At 42.6% G+C, this 23,866-nt stretch overlaps 2 protein-coding genes across 2 annotated transcripts in view; both read right to left on the bottom strand.

Moving 5' to 3' along the window:
* LOC309702571 (uncharacterized protein) overlaps positions 1 to 23,866 on the bottom strand; it is a 546,755-nt gene that overhangs the window by 899 nt on the left and 521,990 nt on the right. The window contains exons 27-29 of the mRNA XM_082527164.1: positions 7,561 to 7,737; positions 4,197 to 4,371; positions 3,909 to 4,052 (exon numbers count right to left, since the gene is read on the bottom strand). Coding sequence (XP_082383290.1) covers positions 3,969 to 4,052; positions 4,197 to 4,371; positions 7,561 to 7,737 — 436 coding nt within the window. The 3' untranslated portion in view covers positions 3,909 to 3,968. The remainder of the gene's footprint in view (positions 1 to 3,908; positions 4,053 to 4,196; positions 4,372 to 7,560; positions 7,738 to 23,866) is intronic.
* Positions 11,808 to 21,261, bottom strand: LOC309702582 (protein NLRC3-like). The gene is made up of 8 exons (XM_082527196.1): positions 21,183 to 21,261; positions 19,239 to 19,370; positions 18,977 to 19,126; positions 18,757 to 18,870; positions 15,936 to 16,012; positions 13,992 to 15,819; positions 12,305 to 12,481; positions 11,808 to 12,116 (listed from the first exon to the last, which is right to left on the bottom strand). Exons 2-8 carry the CDS (start codon positions 19,325 to 19,327, stop codon positions 12,080 to 12,082), a joined length of 2,472 nt encoding a protein of 823 aa, XP_082383322.1. The 5' UTR covers positions 19,328 to 19,370; positions 21,183 to 21,261; the 3' UTR covers positions 11,808 to 12,079.

The raw sequence follows: 23,866 nt of genomic DNA, 5'->3' as shown, positions 1-23,866 counted from the left end.
ATCGTTTCCGAGGAGCCGCACGGCACGGAAAGTGACTCTGACAGTGAAGAAAGTGAACCTGGCATGTTTGATGGAGATTTAGCGCAGCTGTTCAATTCAGACACAGAGGATGAGGACTTCGATGGGTTTGATGATAAAAATGTGAGTACAAAACTTTGTTTTGCTCCTGCTTTATTTTTAAATACGCACACTTGTATGCTTGTGTGTTGTTGATGATGACGATTATCGGTAATAAAAATGTGAGTAAGGTACCGAACTCAGGTTTGCTCCCGCTTTATTTTTAAATACGCATACGGTACTTGTATGCGCCCTATGATCCAGTGCGCCTTATGTGTGTGTTAAATACAGTAATGGCACATATAACTGAGACTGCGCCTTTTAGCACAGTGCGTCTTATGGTCGTGAAAATACGGTAGAAGTTTAGAAAATGGAAACTCCAAACAGCTGAAGCCAACAGGAAGTAGCTTCAAACAGGAAACTGTGCAGAATTTCATACTATATGTCCTGATGCAGCCAGTTGGATTTTGGAGATTTGAATCTCTGTTCTGTGACTAAGTCCTTGAATCATTTCTTCCAGTATGTCCAACAAGACAGACTAAGTATTGGACATGTGTTGTGGCTCCATTAGGGGAGCTTCTAAATGTGATGTGATGGCCCCTCTGGGTCTGTCAGGTCACAGGACTGAAGAGAGCTCAAACTGGGCACACAGTTGTTCCAGTCTGGACCAAAGACTCTATACTGGGACTGAGGGACTGCTTTGACTGCACCCACTGGGACGTTTTAAAGGCTCATGTTCTCATGACCTGCTCTTGATCCTGATATTATTGCGAATTACAGACCTATTTCCAAACTGCCTTTTATCTCAAAGATTCTTGAAAAGGTAGTTTACAAGCAATTAATGTCCTTCCTAGAAGAACACGGTATTTTAGAAGTTTTCCAATCTGGTTTTAAAGCTTTACATAGTACTGAATCTGCCCTTTTAAGAGTTTTTAATGATGTGTTTTTGGCAAATGACTCAGGTGACTGTGTTATTATTGTGCTGTTAGATTTAACTGCTGCTTTTGATACAGTGGATCATAATATTTTAATTTCCCGTTTAGAGCAGTTGGTGGGTATGCGGAGTACCGCACTGCAGTGGCTCAGATCCTATTTGGCAGAGCGAACTTTCTCTGTGAAACTAGGGGAGTTTGTATCCTCTACTGCTTCTCTTCAATGTGGGGTTCCACAGGGTTCAGTTTTAGGCCCGCTTCTTTTCTCTCTATATCTCCTACCCCTTGGGTCTATTTTCAGGAAACATGGGATTTCTTTCCACTGCTACGCCGATGACTCCCAGATTTATTTCCCACTTAAAAAGATAAATGGCTTCTCAGTAGACCCGCTGCTCAGATGCCTTGATGAAATAAGGACTTGGATGGCTTTGAACTTTTTACATTTTAATGAACAGAAAACAGAAGTGATGGTTTTTGGTGGCGCTTCTGAGGCCACTATTATAGATCTTGGTTCACTGGCACAGTATGTTAAACCAGTCATCACTAATCTGGGAGTTAAAATAGAGGCAAATCTTAAACTTGAAAGCCAGGTCAGAGCTGTTGTAAGATCTAGCTTTTTTCATTTGAGGGAATTAGCCAAAATAAAGCCTATCTTATCGAAACAGCATTTTCAGACAGTAATCCATGCCTTTGTTACTTCTAGGCTGGATTATTGTAACGCACTTTATTTTGGGGTTAGTGATGCGTCCATTAGGCGCCTGCAGGTTGTGCAAAATGCTGCAGCACGTCTTTTAACTGGAACAAAAAAGTTTGAGCACATTACCCCTATTTTAATTTCACTCCACTGGCTACCTGTACATTTTAGGATTGTTTTTAAAATTCTCTTATTTGCTTTTAAATCTCTTAATGGCCTGGCCCCCCCCTACCTCTCGGAGCTACTACAACCATATACACCTGCCCGTTCCCTTAGGTCCGCCAATCAGCAACTCCTTAAGGTACCGAAAACTAAGTATAAACTTAAAGGTGATCGTGCTTTTGCTGTAGCTGCTCCAAAGTTGTGGAATGATCTGCCCTTGCATGTTAGGCAGGCCTCTTCTCTCTCTGAATTTAAAAGTCTTCTTAAAACATATTTATTCGCTGAAGCCTTTGGCATTGATTAGAGGGGTTGACTCAATTTGTTTTAACATGTTTCAATTTATTGTATCTATTTATTTTATTGTATCTCATTTTAATTTTCTTTACGTATGCTATTAACATGTACAGCACTTTGTGAAACTCTGGTTTTATGTTAAAGTGCTTTAGAAATAAAGTTGGTATGGTATGGTATGGTATGATTTCTACTTACATTTCTTTCTGGGAAAAATGGGGATTACTTTGAAAACAGGAAGTATTTTCCCCAGTAAGCAGCCCTGGATTAGTAAATCACTCCAACATGTTCTCAGGCAGAAGAAGCTGTCTTGTTATGAGGGAGAGAAGAAAAAGATTGAGGCACAGAAACTTGTTGATAGAGAGATAAAGCAGCTAAAATCAGGTGTAAAAGTAAAGCAGAGGATGAGCTGAATAAAGGACACTCAAGGCTGGCTTGGAAAGGAATGAAGTCCATGGTGGGGATGCAGAACAAGGAGCAAAGATGAATGTGATGCTGAATCAGCAGAAGACTTGGACTCATTTGATTGCAGCTTTGATATCATTGATTTCAATGAAGAGCTTTGTGATTGTAGCAAAGGGCTGGTAGCTCTGAGAGTCCCACTGATGAGGTGTTTGTGTGGAAATCTCTTAGTGGGACCAAAGAGAGAAAAAGCCCTGGTCCTGATGCTGTGGGAGGGAAATGATTGAAGTGTGCTGTGAGGAACTGACTGGGAGACTTTCACACATTTTCCAGTCCTCCTTGGAACAACAGGAAGTTCCCAGCATATGGAAACAAAGGTTAAGTGTCCTATGGCACTCAGTGATGATGGTGCTGTGGCCCCACCACCTCCACCTCTTTGTAAAGGAACTAACTGTAATCTGAAGCTTCAAATGGAACTAAGACTTCCTCCACTAGGTGGCAGTGTCTGATGAGAAAGTGTTAGTGGAGCTGGCCTGGAGTCAGAAACAGGAAGATGCAGGATTTGGGCTGAAATGGGGAAAAGTGGTTCGCACTAGTGCCTTAAAGCAAGAAGGTTGTAGGTTGAAGCTTGTTGGCCTTTCTGTGGAGGTTGGATGTTCTCCCACAGTCCAATGAAATGCTGCTTAGGTTCATTGGTGCTTCCAAATTGGCTGTAGGTGTGGATGTGAGAGAGTGCTTCTCTGTCTCTCTCTGTTGGCCCTGTGATGGACTGCTCACCTGTGCAGGTGGACCACGCCTCTTGCCCTATGACAGCTAGGGCACAGGCTGCAGCCCTGTGAGCCTAAGCTCAATAAACAGTTAGCAAAAATGATCCATAGATGGCCTGAAATCCCCCAGTTAGCAGTTTGGTAGATAGCTATGACATGCTAATCCCATCCAGCAGCTGTATTCTACCTGTAAGCTGATCCCTGCTGAGCCAAAGCACTTTTTCATATACAAATTACAACCTTTAATAGAAACCTATTGGTCAGCATCTTATTAGCCTGCTGTTAGCTTCATTCCACAGAAAACTGAGAGAAACTAACAGAGTTGATAAAGAATAAAGAGAAATGTGCTGATTTAAAGCCTTTGAAGTGCTTCAGATGATCTCTGTCCACTTCTGTCCACTCATTCATTCATGTAAGCTTTCTAATGCAGCTTTGATCTTCACAGTCTGCTTCATGAAACTCATTCTAACCCTGAATGTCAGAGTGTTCCTCCTTCTCTTTCCCATCATTCATGCTGGCAGTGGAGGAGATTTGGATGTTGGACTGTGTTTTGGATGATGTGTGTATGTTAGTGTTGGACTGCTGTCTGTAAAGCAAACGCACATTTTGCTTTGGATTTCAGTGTCAGGCAGACTTTAAGGTGGAATGAAGAGTTGGAGAGTTTCACAGTGAATTATCCAGTGGAGGATTTTTCTTCTTCTTTGAAGGTTTGAAATGTGAACATTGTTCTGCTGCAGTCAATGGACTAAACCAGAGAAGAAGAAAACAGACTTTACCATGAAGATCCTCAGTGTGGATCAGTATAATATCAGCCTGATGTCTGCAGTTTAGTGTCAGCACAACTTTCACATCATATTCATCTCAGCACAACTAAAACATGCTGACTGAACTCAGAGTTTCAAGTCCACATCCTGGACTCTCCAGGAAACCACACAGATGCTTCACTCCTGAATCCTGCAGCTTGTTGTTCAGGCTCAGCTCCAGCTGTCTCAGATGGGAGGGGTTGGACTTCAGTGCTGCTGCCAGATAATCACAGCTGATCTCTGACAAACCACAGTCGATCAATCTGTATAAAGAATGAAAGATGTAAGTTTATTAGACAAAGTGTGAGCTTGAAATCATTCAGTGTTTCATCATCTGTTCAGAGCTGAAGAAGGTTCAGAATGTAGAAGTTTAGAAAATGGAAACTCCAAACAGCTGACAGAGTTCATACGCCTTTGTCAGGGTCAAATTCAAGCAAGACCATGTGAAAATTAAAACACATCATCCTAGGTGAACTTAAACACCTTTGTTCCCCTTTTGTTAAGACACAGAAAAGTACACCACACAAAAATACTGCAAAAGGAAACGGTCGCCTTATATACATAGTGTATAAACTCAAAATGCACATTTCACTTCAAATTAAGATTAAGGCTTTGAACAGATCACATAGTTCAGTTCAACATATAAGACTTTAAGAATGCACAAGCATCTACTTAAAATCTATTTAATTTATCATCCATGATATTATTTTGTACAATTCCAATGTATTTTGTTCATCTCCCTAAAATAAACAGGCAGTCTTAAAGTATGAAATATTCATATACAAACACATATAAATGTGTGTACTGTCTCAGTGGCTGATAGTACCCCACAGGCCTCAGTGTGAGCTTGAAGACATTTATAATGTTTAAGTAGTTTAATGTGCAGGTGCTGACGATAAACACATTTTGAATGAAAGCCGGGGAACTTTGGTAGCACAGAAACAAGTGGCTATTCTTTGTGACTATATGGATCACTCACAATACCATTATTTCACACAAAGGCACCAAATTAATACTCAAAAAAGCTGCAGCAATACACACAAATATAAACAGTACTTGGTGACAACTTTGCTTTTAGCCTTTAACCCTTCTTGACTACTTTTGATGTGGCCTCTATATTTTACCTTTAAAAACAGTTCATCTTGCCAATCTGTTATTTTCTCATTTTGACCAACTGTATCAGCACAATTTATCTAAATTCAGACAAAATTTAAAATACAAGTAGAAAGTGATATTTTGACTGTAAAAACCACACACATGTTTAACGAATCATCTTCATAACTTGAAATGCAAATAGAGATTGTACACTTTTAAAAATACGCACACGTTTTGCAAACAACAAAGTTATATGGTACTATTTACCAAAAAATGCAGCCAAGGCTCAGACGTTTTTCATATAATCATTTCAAACTATTTACAGAACAATCAGGTGTCAAACAATAGTTTGTGTCACTCTAACACATATGAGAACAGCACAGGGATAAACCTGCAGGTCTGACAGCAGGTGTGTCACTCAGCGTTTACACTGCAATCTGCCTTTGTTGGCTTTAAGGCAGCAACTGTGACGATCACTAGTAGAACTGACACACAAAACAAAACAACAGCTACACACTAAATACACAAGACAACAAACTAACTTGAGACCAAACACGGTAAACGTCACAAATCTCTCACGTATCAAAACTCTCTCTCTCTTTCGCTCACTCGCTCTCTCTTGCCGGTCACTCCTAAAACTTCCCCCTTTTGCTAAACAACCAAATGTCATGTTTCCATATCATTTTTGATTGGTCGACATGGTACATTTTCCCACCTATAGGGCTTTGGAGCATGATGTCACGGGAGATGGGCCATGCCCCCTTCCGCCATGACAGTAGGCCAGCCAAAGGATACCATTTCAGCTATGGATCGTACGTGTTGTGTTGTCGGTTGCAACGTTAGATCACACGATCGTGAAGGCAAGAAGCTGGATAATGGGCTCTCTTTTCATCGTTTTCCATCCTGGAGGCAACGTGAGGGATCCCATGTATCCGATATTACTAAACAAAGACGTCAGGCTTGGATTGCAGCGGTGAGACGAGGGGATATCGAGTTCTCTGCAATCCCCAGCTTTTTGTTGGTTTGCTCACGGCATTTTCTTTCCGGTGAGTTCTAAATTAATTCATATCACTCTTGAAAGGCTTTTAGTGTGATTTTCAACGTGCTGAGGTCATAGATAATGAGATAAAACATGCTAATGTGTGATGCTGCAGAACCACATCATGTCGACTGAGTAGCTTATGATTTGGCATTATTGCAGGCAAACCAGCATATGAAATGGATGTAACAAATCCAGACTGGGCACCAACACTGCACATGGGGCATGACGACATACCTGTATCAGACTCGGACCGGCACTCAAGGCGTACGCAACGGAAGCGAAAAAGAGCACCCATCGGAGGTAAACAACCCCCCCCCCCTCTAAAAACATACTAAATTGCTATCACTGTACACTAATCCGCACATAACTTCCAGATGAATCACACACCTGTCATTGGAATATTGGTGTACATTTACCTTATGTCTAATTTTATCTTACAGGCTTTCGTTATGCAGCTGCAGAGTCTGAAGGTGTGCCCCGTGCAGAAGTGATTGATGAAGATCTGACAGAAGACCAACAGCAAAATCACAATGTCATGGAGGCAGTGGACAGCAGTTGTGTTGGACAAGTGGAGGTTGAGGTACCAGCTGCAAATGTGGATATACTGAAGAAATGTAAACCTTTTAAAATGATGACAGATTACAAACCCTCAGCTGTGTCTGTAATCAAACCTCTGTAACTTTGCTTCACTTCAGCAGCATCAGCTCATGTTCACATGTTGATTCATGGTTTGCTTCAGTTTTTGATGGACTGCAGAATATTTTGAAGGTTATCTGCTATAAAAAGCCAGAACAGGAAAATCTGCTTCATGTGTTTCTGTTTGATCCTCAGTGACTTTGACACAAAGGCCTCTGCTGTGATGATCACACCTCTGATCAAGTCTCACAGTGTCAGCTTTGTTTTTATACATATGGATATGTGCTGATAAATGATCAGAATTATAATATTTCCCACTGTCTGCTGTGTGCCGTGACCTTTGACCTGCTAAAGACAGTCAGCTGTGGATTATTCATTGTTGTGTCTGATACTTAGAACTGTGAGGAAGAACACTACACAGTTCATCAGGGGACTCTCTGAATCAGGAAAGGTGGGCAGGCCGCGTGTGGGCCGCGGGCCATACGTTGAGTCTCACTGTTTGAAATGTGAACATTGTTCTGCTGCAGTCAATGGACTAAACCAGAGAAGAAGAAAACAGACTTTACCATGAAGATCCTCAGTGTGGATCAGTATAATATCAGCCTGATGTCTGCAGTTTAGTGTCAGCACAACTTTCACATCATATTCATCTCAGCACAACTAAAACATGCTGACTGACCTCAGAGTTTCAAGTCCACATCCTGGACTCTCCAGGAAACCACACAGATGCTTCACTCCTGAATCCTGCAGCTTGTTGTTCCTGCTCAGCTCCAGCTGTCTCAGATGGGAGGGGTTGGACTTCAGTGCTGCTGCCAGATAATCACAGCTGATCTCTGACAAATCACAGTCCCTCAATCTGTATAAAGAATGAAAGATGTAAGTTTATTAGACAAAGTGTGAGCTTGAAATCATTCAGTGTTTCATCATCTGTTCAGAGCTGAAGAAGGTTCAGAATGTAGAAGTTTAGAAAATGGAAACTCCAAACAGCTGAAGCCAACAGGAAGCAGCTTCAAACAAACACAATAAGAGAAAAAACTCTGAATGTTTCACATTAAAGTCGTACATTTATCATAAAAACAGGACAAAGACTTGAAAAAGTCGTGTTTTTCCTTCCAGGAACCACAAAGCTTCACTTTTAAAGGTGAAGTGTGAAAGAAATGGACATATTTGAAGTCCAACACCTTTTTCCAGTCACATTATTAAAGCAGACAAACTACAAGCTCATTTTCATTCCAACAAGTCATCTTCTGACCTGGACTAACAACACTGGTCTCTATGTGCAGCTGGCTGTGAGACCAGTGCTCAGGGAGCGTCTACAAAGTGCAACACTGAAAGAACATCACACACTCATTTGCTTCCATCATCCAACCTGAAGAGGAAACAGAGACGCCTCCCCTTCAAAGTAAAAGCTGCTCCTTTTGGACACAGTATCAAAGAAAGTCTACAGTATAACATAGAAAAGACAGAACAAAGTTTTGGTTGTTTTTAAATTGTGCAGAAATGAAACTACACTAAGCTCAATTATGTGACAGACATTTCATCCCATGTCAGTTTGGCCTCATCCTGGGCCGGATTATCCAGCACACACTCTGACCACAGGCCCAGGGGCCACGCACAGCTGGGCTCCATCCAAGAGACAGGAAACAAACCAACACAATTACTCACAAGTGCCGGCCATTCTATCTACCGAGGGAATATACAGCCATACTACTGTGCGCTGTGTACATCCCTCCCTCCTCCAATGTCAACAACAGGAATGAGGCACTGAATGAACTGTACCAGCACATCAGTGAGCAGCAGACAGCCCATCCTGATGCTTTTCTCATCCTGGCTGGGGATTTCAATCATGCAGACTTAAAGTGCGTATTTCCAAAAATACAACAACACATAGACTTTCCAACAAGGGGAAATAACACACTGGACTTTGTTTACACCACCCAGAGAGGAGCTTACAAAGCTTTTCCCCTCCCCTACCTCGGCGCCTCAGACCATATCACTGTCATGCTAATGCCTGCCTACAGACCGCTCGTTAAAGTCACCAAACCGGTTCGTAAGCGGATAAAAGTGTGGCCAGAAGGGTCTTCAGAGGCTTTACAGGACTGCTTCAACACCACAGACTGGAACATGTTTAAGCAGGCTGCCACCTATAACAACACCACTGACCTCCAGGAGTACGCAGAGACTGTTACTGCCTACATCAACAAGTGTATTGAGGATGTAACAGTCACGAAAACCATAACTGTCCGGGCCAATCAAAAACCATGGATGACAGGAGAGGTCTACAGGCTGCTGAAAGCTCGGAATGTTGCCTTCAGAGATGGAGACGAGGCGAGCCTGAGGACAGCTAGGGCCAACCTTTCCCGTGGCATCAGAGAGGCTAAGAGACAGTACTCCAGGAAAATATCTCATCACTTCAAAGACAGCAGAGACTCACGGAGCCTGTGGCGGGGCATTCAGACCATCACAGATTACAAGCCCCCACCACAGACCTGTGATAGCACTATCCCCCTGCTGAACGAGCTGAACACTTTCTTTGCTCGCTTTGAAGTCCAAAACAGCACCACCGCACAGAAGACCCCACCCCCTCCTGGTGACCAGGTGATGACTCTATCCCCGGACAGCGTGAGGAGATCCCTCAGCAGGATCAATGCACGTAAAGCTCCGGGTCCTGACAACATTCCTGGTCGTGTACTGAGAGACTGTGCAGTGGAACTCACTGATGTCTTCACAGACATCTTCAACATATCACTCATCCAGGCTGTCGTCCCCACATGTTTTAAAGCCACCACAATCATTCCGGTTCCAAAAAAGTCATCTCCCTCCTGCTTTAATGACTACCGTCCTGTTGCACTTACTCCCATCCTGATGAAGTGCTTCGAACGACTAGTCATGCAACACATCAAGACTGTCCTGCCCCCCTCCCTGGATCCCTTCCAGTTTGCGTATAGGCCCAACCGCTCAACCGATGATGCCATCTCCACTGCACTCCACTCGGCACTCACACACCTGGACAAAAAAGACTCATATGTTCGAATGCTGTTCATAGATTTCAGTTCAGCATTCAACACTATAATCCCCCAACAGCTCACTCAAAAACTGGTCCAGCTGGGGCTCAACACCTCACTGTGCAACTGGCTGTTGGATTTCCTCACCGGAAGACCTCAAGCAGTACGGGTCGGCAGTAATACATCCAGCACCATCATTTTAAACACGGGGGCCCCGCAGGGATGCGTGCTGAGCCCCCTCCTCTTCACTCTGCTGACCCATGACTGCACTCCATCATACAGCTCCAACCTCTTCATCAAGTTTGCGGTCGACACAACGGTGGTGGGTCTCATTAGCAACAGGGATGAGACCGACTACAGAAGTGAGGTGAGACGCCTGGCCACGTGGTGTGCTGACAACAATCTCTCTCTGAATGTGGAGAAGACGAAGGAGATTGTTGTGGACTTCAGGAGAATGCACACCCAACATGCTTCTCTGACCATTGACGGAGCATCTGTGGAGAGAGTGAGCAGCACCAAGTTCTTGGGTGTGCACATCACAGAGGATCTCTCCTGGACGTACAACACCACAGCACTGGCCAAGAAATCACAGCAGCGTCTCTTCTTTCTCCGCAAACTAAGAAGAGCAGGAGCACCAGCCCCCATCATGTACACTTTCTACTGAGGCACCATCGAGAGCATCCTGTCGAGCTGCATCACTGTGTGGTTTGGAGCCTGCAATGCGTCCTGTCATAGAACCCTCCAACGCATAGTGAGAGCTGCAGAGAGGATCATTGGTGTCTCTCTCCCCTCCCTCCAGGACATTTACAGCACCCGTCTCACTAAAAAAGCCCTTTGCATAGCGGCTGATCCCACGCACCCAATGCAAAGCTTCTTCAAGCTGCTGCCGTCGGGGAGGAGACTGCGGAGTCTCCAGGCCAGGACCAGCAGACTGAAGGACAGCTTCATCCATCAGGCTGTCAGGAAGCTTAACTCCCTCCCGATTCTGCCCCCTCTCCCTCTTCTCCTCCACGGTCTCACTGAACTCTGTCACACACACACACACACACACACACACACACACACACACACACACACACTCTCTGACTCACTCACTGCCCTGCACCAGTTACCAGTCACTTTGTGGAGCATTGGACTGCCATTACCTCATAAGACTTTGTTGTTACACTTTCTCTTACCGTACATTACTAAATCTCCATTTGCACTATTTGCCTATTTGCACTACTCTGCCTGGTTTGCACTCAATGTCATTTACCCATTATATTGTATATTGTATAGCTTTATTGTTATATGTAAAATTGTATTGTATTTATTTAAATTTTTACTTTTTAATTATTTTACTTGCATTTTTAATCACTCTTATATTTAAATGTTCATTTGCTATTTTATCTAGGGATTGAGAGTAACGAAGTTTCTATTCTCTGTATGTCCTGTACATGTGGCAGAATTGACAATAAAGTTGACTTTGACTTTGATAATAAAAAGCACCATGTGATCTTCTTACATCTTCAAGACAAACATAGTAAAAACATGAGCACATTTGTTTCCTGATAAAATGATGTGACAGGTAGAACAGAGTAAAGTGGTGGTGTTACAGCCTTTCTCCCCTCTGCTGCCGAGGCTGTTAGTCTCTCCCAAACTCAGCTACAGGACTTCCAAATGAATGAAAGCAGCAGAAGTGGCTTTACAAATGAAAGAGGAAGAGGAGAAGAAGAGGAGAGGGAGGACACCCTGACCATTACTCCAGCTGAAAACATCACACTTCCATTAAAGTTGGTGAGGAAATGTTGAGCAGGATGAGCTGCTGGCTAATCTGGAGACTGTAGCAGCAGCTCACAGTCACAGTGGATTTCCACTCATGAAAAAGCTCTGGCTGCTTCATTTCTCATCTCATATCAGAGACTTTAATGCTTCACTGAAGCTGTACTGTGCTGCTTCCATATCCCAGTGAGGCCTCCATAATGATTTCAGCTGTTCTGTACACACACTGTGTGCCCTGTATGGCTCAAAGTCTCTGCAGCCTGTTTTTACCTGCTATCATCAGATCTTCATCATCCTCATTCACATCCCTCACACACTCTACAGCCTCATCAGCACTGATTTCATCTTCACTGACTGATGGAGCACAACATGAACCTGTGGAGGCTGAAACACTGTCCTGTCAAACATCTCCCCGTCACCACTCCACTTCTGTCAGCCTTTAAATGAACCCTGCTCAAGTCTGTCACTTCTGTTTGGAGCCAAAAGGAAAAACTGTTGTTCAGTCGTTTGGAAAGACAACATTTCTGAAAGCACTCAAACTTCTTCACATTTGTCTTCAGAAACATCCTGAACATTTAGGAACTAAAGAAAGTTTCAAACATCAATCAAAGACCTGAAATATAGAAAAACAACAACAGCCGCAGTCAGTGAACTCACCTCAGAGTCTCCAGTCGACAGTTTGGACTCTCCAGTCCAGCACACAGAAGCTTCACTGTTGAATCCTGCAGCTTGTAGTTGTTACTCATGTTCAGCTCTGTCAGATGGGAGGGATTGGACTTCAGAGCTGAGGCCACAACTTCACAGTGAGACACTGAGAGTCGACAGTGAGTCAGTCTGTGATGATAGAAAATATAAAATGTGTTATTATAAAAGCAGAAAATCTGCATTATAAACACAGACTGAATGTATATGAAGACAAAACAGAGTGAGGTCATAATCTGATGAATCTGCTCTTCACATCTGTGCTTCAGCTCCTCTTACTGTGTTTGACATGACACAACGATTGAGTCTCTCTCAGACCTGCAGACTTTTAATGAGAATCTTTGTTTGGCTTTAATCTGCAGATGAAGGAGGACGATGGTGTCACATTTAGGCTTCCATAATGTCCACAGTCTGTCACTCAGATCTGATCCAGAGTCAGAGTGAAGACACACATTTGGACTGTTTCCTGTTTTGACTCCAGAACATTTTGAATGAGTTCAGCTCAGGGAAGAGTTCCAGCTGGAAAGATGATCTCTGTTTGCTACCTGCTGTCAGGTACGACTGTTCACGTCCACACGCAGGAAAAACCTGCTGACTGTTACCAAACGGAGCAGAAATCTCATCACTGGACAATAATGATGAATGAACTCAGAGCTGCTGATATCAGATCTGATTTCAGGGGAACTAAACACAGAAATGATTGGCTCATTTGAGCTTTCTGAGCCATTATCTGCTGGTGTGTCGCTAGTTGGCAGAAAATGATTTGTATTCCTGTTCAGGGCTTCAGTGTTTATGAGTCCAGATCCAGGTGACAGCAAGTCAAAATGATGTTACCTGTCTGTGTCCAGCAGCAGCCTGTATTCACTTTGAATATTGTTATAACCTGACATGGATCAGTTTGTCTTTGATTGGTTTGTAAATGTCACTGTTTCCATTGGACCTGAGTGACGTACAAAGACAGAGAGGGAGAGAAAGGAGAGAGAGGATGGAGACAGCAAAGAGAGAGCAAACACAAACAGGTGAGAGTGGACAGGTGACCAAGGTCAGCAACCAATCAGAGAGCTTCTGTTTGACCCACAGTCACTGATGATGACTGCACATAACCAAGCAGTGTGTTACTCTGATATCAAATATGGATCCTGCTCTTATAATAATGATCATCAGATGATATTATTGTGTTATTTTGTAGCTGAATACGATGTTTGTGTGATTATCAGTGAAAGAAGCAGTGAGGAGGATGGAGAGAGAGAGAGGACAGAGGGTGAAGTTAGAAACACTAAAAGGATTTTTCATGGATTTCATGGATGATTTGAGTGATTTCCAGCACGACACTTAAACATGTCAGTGGACGTCCTAAAGAACATATTCACTGATATGAAACGTGTCATTGAACAGGATTAATATCAGTGGAAACATGGTGGAAACAGCTGTGACTGCATGGATGTGACACACTTCAAATCTGTTCTCCACTCTTGGATTTGGGATCCATGGAGCTGCTGCTGAGTCTGTACTATAAAGGAATGGTGTGGAAGGTTGCAGCGTACGGACGCAAACAATTTGTGGTTACAATCTGATTTTATTTTCAACATTAAACTACTAACCTACACTGATCAATGATGTTAATGATCACATCTGGACTCACCCAGCCTTTCTGCAGTTCCTCACAGCTGGAATCAGTCTCTGTCGTCCCCGCTCTGATGTTTTGTACTTCTGCAAGTCCAACTCACCCAGAACCTCCTCTGACATCTGCAGCATGAAGGCCAGAGCTGAGCACTGGATCTCAGAGAGTTTCTTCACTGATCTGTTCTCTGACTTCAGGAACTCTTGGATCTCCTGATGTACTGAGAGGTCGTTCATCTCCATCAGACAGTGGAAGATGTTGATGCTTCTGTCAGGAGAGATTTCATCACTGTTCATCTTCTTCAGGTTGTTGATGACTCTCTGGATGGTTCCTGGACTGATCTCTGTCTGATCCAGCAGACCTACTAAGAGTCTCTGGTTGGACTCCAGACAGAGGCCATGAAGGAAGCGAACAAACAGGTCCAGGTGGCCATTTTTACTCTGGAGGGATTTCTCCATGGCTCTGCTCAGAAATACATCAAGTGATTGGAGATCTTTGTTATCAAAAACACTGAACATCCTCCTCATTAAAGATTCTGATTTTAGAAACATCTTCAGCACCTTTGTCTTCCTGTTGGTGTGACAGTGGAACATGTAGACAGCAGCCAGAAACTCCTGAATGCTCAGATGAACAAAGCAGTAGACTGGTTTCTGGAAGATCACACACTCTCTTTTGAAGATCTCTGTACAAACTCCTGAGTACACCGAGGCCTCTGTCACATCCAGACCACACTGCTCCAGGTCTTCTTGGTAGAACATGATGTTTCCTTTCTCCAGATGTTCAAATGCCAGCCTCCCCAGCTTCAGAAGAACTTCCCTGTCAGCCTCCGTCAGCTCCTGTGGACTCGTCTCACGTCCCTCATGGTACTTGTTCTTCTTCCTCTTTGTCTGAACCAGCAGGAAGTGTGAGTACATGTCAGTCAGGGTCTTGGGCAGCTCTCCTCTCTGCTCTGTAGTCAACATGTGCTCCAGAACTGTAGCAGTGATCCAGCAGAAGACTGGGATACTACACATGATGTGGAGGCTCCTGGATGTCTTCATGTGGGAGATGATTCTGCTGGACAGCTCTTCATCACTGAATCTCCTCCTGAAGTACTCCTCCTTCTGGGCGTCAGTGAAGCCTCGTACTTCTGTTAGCCTGTCAACACATGTAGGAGGGATCTGATTGGCTGCTGCAGGTCGGGAAGTTATCCAGACGAGAGCCGAGGGAAGCAGATTCCCCTGGATGAGGTTTGTCAGCAGCTGGCTGACTGATGACTTCTGTGTGACATCCGACAGCAGCTTCCTGTTGGTGAAATCCAATGAAAGTCTGCTTTCATCCAGGCCGTCAAAGATGAACAAAAGCTGAGAGACAGCCAGCTTCTCTGCTGTGACCTTCTGTAATGTTGGATGGAAAACATGGAGCAGCTCCAGAAGACTGTACTGCTCATCTCTGATCAGGTTCAGCTCCCTGAATGAAAGCAGAACCACCACACTGAAATGTTGGTTCTCCAAGCCCTCTGCCCAGTCCAGAGTGAACTTCTGCATTGAGAAGGTTTTTCCAACACCAGCCACGCCGTTGGTCAGAACCACTCTGATGGGTCTCTGTTGGTCAGGTAAGGCTTTAAAGATGTCCTGGCACCTGATCGGAGCGTCATGGAGGGCGTCCATCTTGGAAGCTGTCTCCAGCTGCCTCACCTCATGTTGGGTATGAACCTCTTCACTCTGTCCCTCTGTGATGTAGAGCTCAGTGTAGATGGTGTTGAGGAGGGTTCTACTTCCTGTTTCATCACTTCCTTCAGTCACACGTTCACATCTCCTCCTCAGACTGATCTTATGTTCATCTAAAACCTCCTGCAGACCAACATCTGCTGAAAGAAAGAAAAACAATGAGACTAAAGAGAAAGAAAAGTCTTCAATGTCTGAACAACACAAGAAGTCCAGTTTTCAGAAATGAGTCCATCAGCAGACAGATGTTCAGTCTTACTTTCTACACAGCTGCTCTGACTGGCTGTCTGCAGTCCAGCTCTGCTTCTGGATCTTTCTCCACACTGTGCAGAAGCTCTGATGGTGACACAGAAAAGTCACAGTGGAGATACTTCTGTCCACCTTTGATTAGACTCATTATAAAAAGGAAAACAAAGTTTGAACACAGTCATGTTTCCAGTTCACTGACTTACATTTATTCCATGGACACTCACTCTAACCTGAACCACAGCTACAACCCAACATTGTTCAGGCCTCATCTCCTCCTTTCCTGACTGTAGAGGTTAAATATGCAACAACCAACAAATAAAAGAATTTGGTTCATTTCAAAGAAATTCACACGGTGACCAAGTAAAGTAACCATAGTAAAGGAGACAACATCCCGTTGATGGTGGGATTATTTGAAAGATTTGCTTTAGTCACGTCACCAAATGCAGTTGAACCACCCGTGGATCCATGTTTGACCATTCTACCACTCTGAGCTCTGCTTTTTAATCATTTTATTATTATCATCATTCATTTATTCATTCTTTGGAGGGGGGCTATTTCCTAATGCCGCCCTAATAAGCTGATGTTCAAGGGGAAATATAACAGAAACTCTTTCGGTGTTATTCATTAATAAATTAACAGATAAACTGTGAAGAAGAAAAAAACTGAGATTTAAAGGAGAGAGTGAGAAACTTGATCATCCATCCTCATAATACATGTTTATCAGTATCTGCTGTGACCATACTGCAGTAATAACTACAAGTCTACATTTCTGTGACTGTTGATCAATCACAGCAGGAATCTGAGCTCATCTCTGCACACAGAGCAGCTTCAGCTCTGGGATAAACTGCTCGCTTCACGTCCTTCTCAGCTCACAGACACTCATCCTGATATTTTCCTTTAACATTTGATGGTATAATTCATCTGAGTTTACACTTTATCTGCATAAATACAGAAAAACAGACCCAAACACCAGAAACCATCAGTTTCACCATGTAGAATATATTGTTGTTTCCTTGCTTTTAATTCAGAGAAAAACTCTGATTTGGATTTTCTCTGTTCTCTTTGCCACAGCCCATCCCAGCAGCAGCTGAAGCAGCTGACTGTCACAACACTGAATAACACTTTAGGAGGAATTTCAGAGGTCAGTAAAGCTCCAGCTTCAACATCAGTTAATTAATCATAGTTCATCATAAATGTTAACCTGGCTGGCACACATGTTAATGTTAGCCATTTAAATATTAGCAGTTAGCTGAGGCCACAAGAAGAAGAGGCCCTAGAAGAACAATGGATGATAAGATTAGATTTTCAAGACTAGGCAGAGACGTGTTTTCCTTTACTGTCTCTTACAGAGGAGGGAGCAGATACCAGACGAGGTCACGGAGGTACGGGGAGGATTCGCAGCAGACAGCAAGACTGCCACGTCCATGCGAGAGAGCGATGGCTACGATAATCTCTGTTTTTGTCTCCCTATATAATGTTGTACAGCCCATGTGAGGGTTAACACAAACATCAGTCCTTCTACTTCAGTATGTTTGACACTTTGTTAACTTTACTGTTAACGAGTTTTCATGTTTCTGTAATCCACCAGTGTGCTCATGCTTTTTTAAGTGAAAACATATTTTTAAAGATCAAATATAATTATGTTTGTTATTTGTGGATTTTAAATGTCCTTGACAGAGACAGATGATAATCATTATCCTGAACTGTGGTCTCAGGTTTGGTCGAGCTAGCACAAAGAATGGCTATGTTGAACTTCCTCCTGGGATCTACACTAAGAAGTGAGTCCAACATTAGCAGGGTCTCTTTCCTTTATCTGGATTCACTTTAGCATTCACAGTCACGTGAAGCTTGTTATTAACTCGATAAGTCAACCCAGGGTTTCAGCTGAGCGCTCACATGAAACACATGGTGTTGGCAGCATCTGATCAATCATATTCATGGAGACGTGTATCAGCAACAGAGCAGCTGAGTTTGCAGAAGGAAGTCAAACTAAACCACAGGAACAATATGAGGAGATTACACACATAATAAAATACTAGCAGTAACACAGCTGCTGCAGACAAATCAGTCGTGTGATCGTGTGTGAGAGGTGAAGGACTGTAAAGGAGTTTGGTGTTAAAAGCTCTGTATGAATGTGGGAGACTTTGAAGGGCTTTAAAAAGGCCAATATAAAATAAAAGACAGCAAAATTGCTGAGTGTGAAAGTCACCAGACTTATCAGACCTCTGTGATTAAGACCTGTAAGAACACCTATTTGTACTTGTTGGCATTATATCAAACACACACGTATATTAAGCCTTTGTTTGAACTCTGGTTGAATTTGTTACTTTCAGACTGTGAAACATCACAGAGTCTGCAGCTGCAGATCTTTTATTCACCTGGAAATTTACTTTAAATGTTAGATGGAAAATGTATTGCTCAGTTTAACCAGAGTAAGAACAAGAATCCATAAACCTTCATAAAGACAAACATCTCCCAGAACATTGAGCTGCTGAAGTGTCACTGAAGGGAAAAACTATTTGTCCTCCTCCATCCAGCAACACCTGAAACACCTGAGTGGAAGCTCCTCCCTACACTGTGTTTGAAGCAAAGCACAAAGGAGACACCTGCTGGAGCAGCTGGAGTCCTACAGACACTCAGCCTCTTCACTACACAAACACCTCCTACAACATCCACTCTTTCCACTCTGACTGCTGTGTTTGTGGAAACACTCCAACACACACCGCTTCACATACCAACATAGAAATGTGTGAAAAAGAGCTGAGCTGATATTAAACATGAGGATTTATTCAGAAATACAGAGTCAGGAACAACATCTAGACACACATTACCTCTCAGCAGCAGAAGAACAGCCTTTAAAGTCTATAACAGCACCCTTCGACATGTTGCTCTTTAAGGAAACACAGCTGGGTTCAGGTCCAGGAGATTCTGGCCTCTTATTGATCCTAAAAGAAAAACAATAAATGTAACAGCTTCATGAGATAGGAAGGAAAAACTGGAAATATTAAATTAAAGACATGATGAACAATCTCATAAAAATAATGTACTTACTCTTTGTCACATAACAGTCTTTTGTTAAATTTTTCACCAATTTCCTTCGACCTGTTGCTCTTTAAGGAAACACAGCTGGGTTCAGGTCCAGGCTCTGGATTAGTTTCAGGGTTATGTCCAGCTGAGCCTGGTACGCCCCACAGCTCTGGGCTTTAAAACAACACACACAGAGGTATGAGTGTGAATAATGATGGAGCAGTGATGTGGGTGTTTAGCTGTGACATGGAGAAGAGTCATGGACAGTTAGAGATGGTCATCTCACCTCTGAGCTTTGGTCTGGCTCTCATGTTCCCCACACAGAGTGCTTTTAGAGGGAGGGACTCCCTCCTCTCTGTCCTCACAATGATCCATGCTGCTCAATTCACATCAGCTCACACACACTTTCTACCTTCACCTGCAGAGGAAACACAAATCATTCATGTGCACATCAACTGAGAGCTGCAGAGGTCGTGTCTGATGTGTTGGAATAACATCCATCTGAGACGCAGCTTTCATTTCAGTAACAGTGCCCAGGACCAAGCTGACTGCTTACAGAGAGTTCATACTGTAACTGCTAGCTGCTCTTTGGGCTCCGCCTCCAAGACTGTGTTGTAGGTTGAATGGCTTCTTTGTGAGCACAGCTGCTGAGTTATTGCATTTATGTGCAAGGAATTTAATTGTACCCTTGAAATGAAATTATTTGCTCGGATCATGTTTTTGCTAATGCTTGTGTTATGACATAAAAAACAAACAAACTGTAGGACAGGTGAGAAGTGGGAGGAGATTTTCAAATTAATTTGTAGCTGTTTATCTTTGTCTTGTCAGAGTTAAATGTATCTTATATCTCCCTTTTTTCACTGAGCAGTTTCAACTTCATTAAAAATAGAATGATATTTTTTTAAGTCTGCAACTTGTGGATTATCAATAAAGTGCATTTATTTTTCAACATGAATAGTGTACCACTCTTCAACCTTCTGCATGACTTGACTTTGTTTTCTTTTCAAACATACTTTACTAAGAGCATAAACAGGACATAATGCCAGCATAAAGATGATGATTGGTGATGGGTGTGCCTCCCACAACCCTTCGCTGGAACAGAGACAATTCAACTACAACAGCAAAAAGCTTTGAACACCAGGCAGAGCTCTTTGAGTGTCTCGTGCATGAGGGAGAGAACTGGACAAAACTCATACTGGAGACATACAAACACATCTGTGTTTGTATGTGTGGGGGTCAAGATGTGACCCCATAAACAACTTCCCTAAACCTGCAGTCCAGCTATTGTTGGGATTTAAATATATATTCTTAATTCTTATTTTCTCATTATATTTTTTTATTTATTTTAATATGAGAGGCCTTCAGAAACTGAGCTCAGAGGAGACAAGACTAGGTTAAGGCATAAAACAATAAAAGAAGGTATGACCTCTCACATGATCCCAAGTTGTGTGTGCATGCCAGAGCACTCTGGAAGGCACACAGAGTCTTTACAGACTACTAAGGATCAAACCTCTATCATCATGCAATCGATTACAAAACTCTAAGCATATATGAGTAGATATTTCTAGGCATAAATGACAATCAACAATATTAACCTTACAATTGGCATCAGGGATTTACTTTTAGGCAATAGGGCAGTTTTACTTGCTGCTCAGCAAAAACATATTTATGTTACAGTTTTTTCATTTAAGAACAGCTTAAAGACTCTCAGCTTTTATACTGAAGCCCCTGTAAATAGTTGGACAAAAAAATAATTTTCTCACAAGTGTTCATGTTCATGTTCCTTTATTCACAGATTATTTCACAGATAGAGACTGAATAACATTTGTAACCCGGCACTTTGCAAAAACCAATGACTTTAAATAAGTATTGTATTATTTTAAAAGTTGGAATATAGTATAAATACTATGCCTAACCAGAAACTTGTGACTTTTATTAAAAAAATATTTTTTAAAAATTGATCGTTTAAATGCATTTATCTTTAAATAGTTTTTGTCATTAACCAAAATGCAGTGAGTTTATTTTCGAAATGTAAAACCTGTCAAACTCGTTTATGGTGTGAACAAAGCGGACATTTTATGACGCAGTATTTTAAAGCAGAGTCAGACATGAGAATCTAGAAACTATCAACTACATGTAGGTAAAAGACTAACTTGTGACTTTTTTTAGCTTGTGCTGTTTCCATGAATACAAAGACAAATTGTTAAAGGAGGAAACAAAGCAAACTTACAGTTTCTTCACACACCAACAAGCTCCGCTCCACACCTGGACACTAAACACGGACACACAGGTGAGCTTCTTCCGGGAAGGAGGCGGGACTCCACCTGAAGCTCACAGGTGGGAGGGGCTCAGCTCTGTGTGTGCTGATGTGTTAACTTTAAAAATATGCCGTCTGACTGCTCAGACTGAGTCAGAGTAAAGTTCACATGCTGACGTGTGGAGACATGAAACCTTGTTGTAGCTGCAGGTGTGAACACACTGATCCCAGATCAGCTCTGCTGTATTTGTAACATGAACATTTCTGCTGCAAAGCTTCAAATGTTCAGCATGTTTCTCTGCTTCCAGTCTATAGATCCAGTCACTTTCTACCTTCACCTGTGCAGCAGAGGCGGAGGCAGACATTTGAAACCAAGCATCCAATCAGTGAGCAGCATCAACAACTGAGCTTCATTCAGACTCTGTTATTGAAGATGTTGTTGGTACAAAGTTCATCTGCTGCTCACATGAATCCTGTGATGAAAGCTTTATTTCACTGATGTTTCTTCAAAGCTCATTTCAACCTGTTGAAGTCATGAATGAAAGTGCAGACTGAGAGTGGATCACATGATGTTTGAGGTGTGTCATGTGACATGTTCAGTATTGTCACACATGTCTAGTTTGTCCCTGATATCATAACTGCTCAAACACTGATGATTATATTTGAAGAATTATTACTTTTGGCAGCAAAGTTTGAATTGAGCTCTCTGTCTGTGCGGTTTTGTCGCCCTCTGGAGGTCAAAACACAAACTGCATGATGTCACTGGTTACAGTGACATCATGCAGATATATATACATATATATACATATATATATACACACATATACATATATCACTGACTTTCAGCTTGTTGTGTTTGTGGATGTATGACTGACTTTAATTATTAAACATTCGCACATAAATAAGTGACGTCATATTCAGTACTTTTGACAGTTCACTCTTCGGCCGCTCCATCTTATTAGGGAAATTCCATGTACATAAATGTAAATTTCAAAACTCAACCCCATCATTTAATTTGTTTTTGATTGAAATTGAATATTACTTAAACTCTCTTAAATTAACTTCCAATAAAAAAGGTTTATCATTGATTTAAATTCATTCAGAAATGTTTAACGAATGAGCTGTCACAACTTTCAAGTACAAAGTTGTTATGAAGTCTATCACATTCCCCCCCCTTTTTTTTTCTTTTTTTTATCCTTTATTTATTTATCCTTCTTATTTCATTGTACTGTATATTAAAAAAATATCCACACCCACCGCTGCGCTATGAATTGTGGGATATATGGGACCACGAAGCGTACACCGGACCACGCTTGATATTTGGGGAAATCGACGGCGCATTTGGAGTATGCATTTGAAGTACACTTCGAATCGGGACAGCCGTCGTCGCGTGGCGGTGACGTAACCGCACTTAAAATGCGTACTTCAAGCATGCAGACCCTGAATTGGGACAGAGCCATCAAGCCATCCTGTCACACTGAGCATGTGCAAACACAGCAGCCAACATCCTGTTGCACTGAGCATGTGCAAACACAGCAGCCAACATCCTGTTACACTGAGCATGTGCAAACACAGCAGCCAACATCCTGTCACACTGAGCATGTGCAAACACAGCAGCCAACATCCTGTCACACTGAGCATGTGCAAACACCGCTCTCAGCTTCAATCACTCACAAGCTCCACCCTCCACTTAAAAGCCCAGAACAAAACTTGTGACCAACACATCACAGACAGAGGTGATGTTCATGCTCTGTTTCTGGGTGGGAAACTCACCTGTGGGTGTGGCTGTTCCTCCCCTACAATCTCTGATGTCACAGCTGCTAAATTAGACTGAACTGAAGCCAGACTCAAACAGAAAACATCCTCAAAGACTTAGAGAGAGCGCTGCTCCATCTCTGGACCCAAAATATATGTTCCACCACCACGCTGCAATGCATCTTGGGATAGGGTGGGCCCACCTGTGCTTCAAATCCAGGGAGAAGGTGGACATGTTTGTGGGAGGCTAGGATTCTGGACGCCCTTTGCAGCCACACTGTGATGTCATGGACCTTCAGAGGAAGCAGAGGCTGAATTTAAACACACCTGCTGACTTCATGTGTTCTGCTCTGACAGCTGCCATGTGTCACAGCGTGGATAATAAATCCATCAAACTTCACTCAGCTCCAATAACACCATCAGTGTTTGATGTCCAGAGGATTCATCAGCTTTAACTATGATAGAAGCAGGAAGTTAAGATGAAGATGATAAACCACACTGAGCGACACACTGCGAGCAGGTTCGCAGAGATCTGAGCAAGAGCGAATGAAAAAACTGAGCGAGAGGGGCTGTTATTAAATGAATGAAGTCCTCACCTCCCAGCTTCAGTCAGACTGGTTCACCTGTCCCCACACCAGTCACACCACTGGCTGAGAACATGGATCAGCACTTGCACTTGAGCACATGGATAATGTAACTTGGAGCTCTTTTGGTTCAGAGACAGCAAGCAGTTAGGCAAAGAGAGAAGAACTCAGCCTGTGGGATTCACTGAAAGATGTCATATAAATCCTCAGCACCATCCACAAGCATTTGCATTATTTGCAAAGAACATGGAGAACATCGGTGTATGAACGCAGCAGTACTCGTCTATATTGGAAAACAACATTTACAGCTACATTTAC

This window comes from Aulonocara stuartgranti (genome assembly GCF_965226115.1).
Source record: "Aulonocara stuartgranti genome assembly, chromosome: 3".
Lineage (NCBI taxonomy): Eukaryota > Metazoa > Chordata > Actinopteri > Cichliformes > Cichlidae > Aulonocara > Aulonocara stuartgranti.
This window is presented reverse-complemented; position numbering and strand designations above follow the sequence as displayed.